This window comes from Candoia aspera, chromosome 5, assembly GCF_035149785.1.
Source record: "Candoia aspera isolate rCanAsp1 chromosome 5, rCanAsp1.hap2, whole genome shotgun sequence".
NCBI classification, from domain to species: domain Eukaryota; kingdom Metazoa; phylum Chordata; class Lepidosauria; order Squamata; family Boidae; genus Candoia; species Candoia aspera.
Window position 1 is genome coordinate 76,952,108 of NC_086157.1, and position 6,148 is coordinate 76,958,255.

Below are 6,148 nucleotides of genomic sequence, written 5' to 3' on the forward strand. Positions count from 1 at the left end.
CCCCACCCCCGCCAAATGGAAGCCTGTGGCTGCAATATCACCTTCCTTTCCTACTTGAAAGAGTCCTTATTAAGTTCCATTCTGTTTTTGTCTTTACTTCTCTTCACTGGTGTTGGAAAAATACACCTTTGTCCATATTCCGTGCATTGCAAATCCTACCTTGTGCTATACTCCTTCAGGGCCGTATTTTAAAAGACAAGAGAGTGATACTCAGCTGGTCGGGAAAGCAATGATCTAAACAGTTTTCATATTTTCCTTCATGAATATAAAAATATTTTCCATGATTTAAAAAGTGGGGAGTGCACAGTCTTCACTGGAATAACTGAAGTCAACCAGAGATTTTACAAAATAGCAAAGCAGTGCTGTGAGGATAAAGGATAGCCACTTCCTTGAAGAGTTCTAAAATTGGATAAGCAACTCATCTCTGGAATAGTAATGCAGTATACTTAACCTCAACAAGCATACAAAAAATGATTGAAACACTTAAAAATAATAGAAATGAAAAATAGGGGCAGAAATATAGAATTATAACCCTTCTCCTAGATGTCACATCCATTATGACTGTAGTGCACCATTCAGTTATGACGGTGTAGGGATGTGCCTGTTTGAGAAGGATATATGTCTTATTCTATATCGAGTTACATAGAATCCTTCTGATGAAGGCTAATTTAGGGCTAAAGTTTAAATCTAGTGATCAAAATATCCTAAATGGTTAAACTGATTAGTTATCACCCATATCATATTACAGTGTTATCATATTATAGGATAACATGCTGTCCTCAAAGCTTTGTTTGAAAGGAGGATGTAGAAATATTTTTAAAAGGGTGATAAATAATCAGTTTAACCATTTAAGATACTTTGATCGCTAGATTTAAACTTTAGCCCTAAATTAGCCTTCATCATTCAGCCATGAATTACTGGTGTTTCCAATTTTTTCTGTATTGCTTTATATACTAATAAGTGGTTCCCTTGTGTTAAGTTGAAAATATCGCTGCATTTCTGTTAATACCAGAATAAAGAACTAAAGGGGAGATTTGGGCAGTATAGAAATTATTAATTTCAATGAAACAATTTAATTTGTAAAAAAAGCAAATTATTAATCAAGCATACGTATTAGTGGTTGCTGACATTGCAGAATAAGTATCTGTCATCCATCCTAGTGAATGTTTAAAAAAACCCTTCAAATAGCTTATGACATAGCAGAGTACTGTCAAATGCTATTTGTATTTACAAATCTTTATATATGCTTTCTAATATATTTCTAAACAATTGTTTAGTTCTAGCCTCATCAGGTATTGATTATGATATAAAAATCTGGTCACCACTAGAAGAATCCAAAATTTTTAATCGCAAACTTGCTGATGAGGTAAGATAAGCTTTTGCTCTAATATCAATCCTATGTTACAAGTTATAACTCTTTTTAAATTTAACGTACTGTTTTCATCTCTAACATCTATAGAAATACTAATTCCATAGATGTATTACCCTAAAAGGATCGTAAGTGAAACTTTTGATAATATGGAGGTGGATTATAAAGTTTATGTGACGTGGTTTGAGACATTGTTAAATTGTACAGAAAACTTTAGCAATTAACTGTGCTTCATTTCAGTGGTTGAATATCATGTGAAATTCAAATTGGCAAGATTTGTTCGCTAAATATGAGCAATTACTGAGACAAACATCTTTGTTGTGTATTAACGTAATAGCTGCACTAATGTATACAGTTGGCCAGGAAAACAACTATATTAAATTCTTGCTCAATTACCATTCTACTCTTTTATAGGTTATAACTCGAAATGAATTAATGCTGGAAGAAACTAGAAACACAATTACTGTTCCAGCTTCTTTTATGTTAAGGATGTTGGCATCTCTGAACCACATACGAGCAGGTAGGATGGCTCCAGAGACACTTTGTACTTGATTTCTTCTGAAAAACACTTCCTTCATTTGTTTGTGTAGACATTTTGAAAAATACTACTTCCTTCTCTTCTCGGATCCTTATAAATGTAAGCATAAACACCACCGAACAGGCAGGCTCCCTTTGCCAGTAGGACGCAACCACTTAACAGAATTTTATATTTGGATTCTATTAAGCCATCGCTATTAGTTTAAATCAGTAAAGCTTTGCATATTTTTGTTCTTACATTTTCTTTCTAATATTTGTAGAGGATAATACTGTTTACGGAACAAAGGTATTTTATATTCCATTTAAAAATGGCTTTAAGAATGCTTTTGTCTTTAAAATATTGCTTTTTTATCTTATAGACCGGCTGGAAGGTGACAGGTCTGAAGGGTCTGGCCAAGAGAATGAAAATGAAGATGAAGAGTAATTGGCTATTTTCTGGAAACAACAAAACGTCATGAAATTTGTATAACTCGTGAATTATATTTTTCCTTACAAAGCTTTAGTGCAATTTTAAGGTTTTGCTTTGGGTAACCTAACATTCTGGTTTTCGAATGAATGTGTGCATGACTTGTGAGAGTGTGCAAGTTTAAAAAGCAAAATGTTTTTAAAATGTTTTGCCATGTATGAGGAGTGCTAGACAATGCAAAGTGCAATATTTTCCCTTAACTTGCAAATATGGGAGCTTGGATCAATGTTAAAATAACTTACCTAACAGTAAAAACATTGGTTCAAATAAATTTCTATACCTGCTATTTGCATGTTTGTTGCTTTCTATTAAAAGATGTGGTTGTTTTACATTTGTGTTTGTCTTTTCACTGGGACTATACATAGCAAAGCAACCAACCAATCTGTTGGAATACATTACATTCTTACTCATTATAGTGATTTCATTCTTCCTCCTGTTCCCACATGGTTCCCACTGTGGTTAATTGTTAAAAGATTAATCTTTTTAAAAGATAACATGAGAATTTCAATTTTTTTTTGTTTTTTGCTCACTGCAAGTGTTGGAGTGAAATACCTAATTTTATACTGAGGTATTTATAAAATCATGCTTGCTGTTCCTTCTAAAAGCAACTTGTTATATATGTATGGGTGCATTTGTGTACACACACACATACACACACGAACACGTATCTTGCCATATGACTCTTGCACTTTACGACAGTTATAAAATACAACAACAATATGTCCACAGTAAAAGTTACAATAAAGTTAATATTTAAAATAATGTGGAACAATTCACAAATTTTCATGTCATCCCTGGGCATTGGCATGCTAATCTCTCTATTCCATTTTTAGTATATGTCCTGCCAAAGTGTAGCATAGAGGAGTGCTGGAGGAGTAATTACAAGGCCTTCCTTTGTGCAGATACAACCATGACACCTTACAATCAAAGTCGGTATTAGGAAAGCTAAGCTCCACTGATACTATTGTAAACAAAATAATAAAAAGTACACCAGGTGGTCTTTAGCTCAATGCTTCCTAACCTGTAGTGATCCCCAACGCATTGCAAGTAGTCCCTTTGGTAATGGCAAAGTGAAAATAGATGATGGTGTTTTTGCCAAACTCTTGCAAGATTACAGATAGGAGCACCATATTTTGTGCCATTAAACAATTCAATAATTTTTAAATTTAATTTTGGAGTCTCCACAAACACCATTTTCAGGGGAGTAGGAGCTGTTGTCACATGTTCTATGTTCATTAAAAGCCTTAGATGATGGTGCATGGGTCCACATAAAGGAAAAGGTTGGGAATTACTACTTTAGTCTGTTGTTTCCTCCTACCAAATCTTGTACTGAAATCATTCTGTACTCCTGCAACATTTTATTTCTGAATACTGGATTTTGGAAATTGAACCTGCTAAAGCCATTGGAGTTATATTTCAAAATAATAGTTCATTTCTGCATAATGTTTATGTCAATTTGTATAACTGCCCATCTCAAATTAATGACTCTGGACTGTTATCAACAGTTAAAAACTTCATAAAGCACGTAACTATAAAAACAACACATGCACAATCAGCGGCTGTGGTTAAACCACCACATAGGACCAACAACAATCAATATAAATCAATACATTGCACGGGCTCTGCCACACATCTGGATCCTCAAGCCCATTAACAAAACTGTCTTCAAGGCCTTGCAATGGCCAGTGGGTCTGGGCTTATCTAATCTCGGGGTGGGGTGGGATAATGTTCCAAAGGGCTGGTGCTCAGCTAGATTTACCTCGTTATAGCCCGTGAGAAAGAAGCTATATAAAGTAGAGGGAAGAGGGAATGGCCTTGAAGGACAGGAGGAAGAGCCACTCCCAAAGTACTGGTCAAATAAAAGGGGCCTGAGCCTGGGAGGAGAAAGTAGACATCTCAGACAAGCCCTTCTCTAATTCACATGGAGATGGAGGGAGGAGGAACGTGCATTTAGACATGCAAGTTGGTTACTTTAGCTTTACAATGAAAGTAGTACTGACCGACATGGCACTGGTTTCCTAGTCCAGCTGATGTATACATACAGAAGATGCTTCTACTGTAGTACATGGAAATCAAAGCCTACGCTCCAGGGTTAAATTCTTAAATCTTTTTCCTGGGATTGATGTAAAAGAACTCAGACAGATATCCTAGTCCATTACATGAATGCAATAAAATCAGTTTATCTAACAAGTACTATGACTTGGGGGCAAGAAGGCTGGCTCTGAGGCAAAAAAGGGTCTTTTCAAGATAATCTCACTTTTATGCAATGCATTAAAGTATGTTTCAGTTCTCATATTTAGTTCTCTCCTTAAGCAGAGACTTAAGAGAATATACTTAATTGATGAAAAGATAAGCAAGACAGACATGTACTTAAGAAAACTGATAAGAAAAAGGTTGCATCTTAACTGGACCTCTTTTAAAGGGTTTGCATTGTCCCCTCTGTACTGATTGCTTTTAAATAAAATACCTTTTCTAAATAAGAAAAAAGCTACAGCATGTGACACATAGGTGAGAGAGATGGGATTGTAGATGAAGCAGGGGAGCTAACACCCTTAGATAACTTTCTGTTCTTAGTATTTTCCCACTGATTGAGCACTGCTTGTCAACAATAGTGAGTGCTGTAACTTCCATATGCATTTTAAATGTGGCTTGATAGTTAAACACATGTAGGAATAGTCTGTGTGATTGATACATATCTAAACCCCCATACGAATGACTTTTTGTACTAGTTTGGCACTAATAATATGATCTGCCCTGAGCAGAAAATACAATTAAAAAAAGAGGCTGAATTTATTGGATGCTAGACTTCTTAAAGTTATCATGGACCTCCAGAGTACTGCACGGTATTTGTACTTGCTAGCTGGGCACAAATTGCTGAATTGTGTACCAATTTTGGAAACAACAGTTGACAATTACGAGGGCTAAAATCCAGAAATCCTGGAGGATATTTTATTTTAACATCAGTACAACTAAGGACAACTTAAGCTTGTCGCTGTCATGGGCTGGGGAAAAGATGAAAGCAACTTACTAGGGTTAGAGCAGAAAAAAATATGTTACTAGAGCCTGGTTGTGCCACAGTTAGGTACAAATGGAGAAAGGCTCAATCTCACTCAGAAATAAAAATGTTTCACTGAAACATGTTGCAGTACCACTTCAAGTTGATTGTATTTTATCTAAGAATCTAAATCCCTTGATCTATTAATACCATGGGTATATTAGGTTTTAACTTGCTTTTTTTCCCCCAATAAACAAGCTACTCTGTTACTAGGTTTTCATTAAATATCCACAAAATTCTGTGTCTATTTGTTTACCTTACATATACCTAATGTGTATGCATAAATGTGAATAAGCATAACTTGTAACAATATTTCTAAATTTCAGATGAAATGCATATATGATACACTGGATCCAATCATAACCATGTCAGGCAGTTGCAAATAGTTTTGTGCTTTATGAAGCAATTATACTAGTTAACCAATATAAGTATTTTACTGTGCTCTGAATTATTTTCTGCATATGCAGTAAGTAAGTTTATTTGCCTGACCTTTCCTTATTAATCACTGATTTTCATAGGGTAATAAAAGATTTTCTGATAAAAAAACAGTAATGTGGAGGATTAAGGAGATTAAATTTGACATCACTCTTTTGTCTGTGTAGAAGCTCCATCAAAGAGTATACTGGGTGAGTATTAAAGCTTTGGGCTGGAAATGCTCCCACAGACAGAAATAATGGATGAAAAGGGGAGTAAACAATATACACAACATTACTTAATACAT

At 34.9% G+C, this 6,148-nt stretch overlaps 1 protein-coding gene across 2 annotated transcripts in view; it reads left to right on the forward strand.

The window, feature by feature from the left end:
- Positions 1-2,701, forward strand: part of DCAF6 (DDB1 and CUL4 associated factor 6) — a 63,250-nt gene extending 60,549 nt beyond the window's left edge. For both annotated transcript variants that reach the window (XM_063305533.1, XM_063305534.1), the window contains 3 exons: positions 1,278-1,366; positions 1,784-1,889; positions 2,266-2,701. In XM_063305533.1, coding sequence (XP_063161603.1) covers positions 1,278-1,366; positions 1,784-1,889; positions 2,266-2,330 — 260 coding nt within the window. In that variant the 3' untranslated portion in view covers positions 2,331-2,701. The remainder of the gene's footprint in view (positions 1-1,277; positions 1,367-1,783; positions 1,890-2,265) is intronic.
- Positions 2,702-6,148: the final 3,447 nt, after the last annotated feature.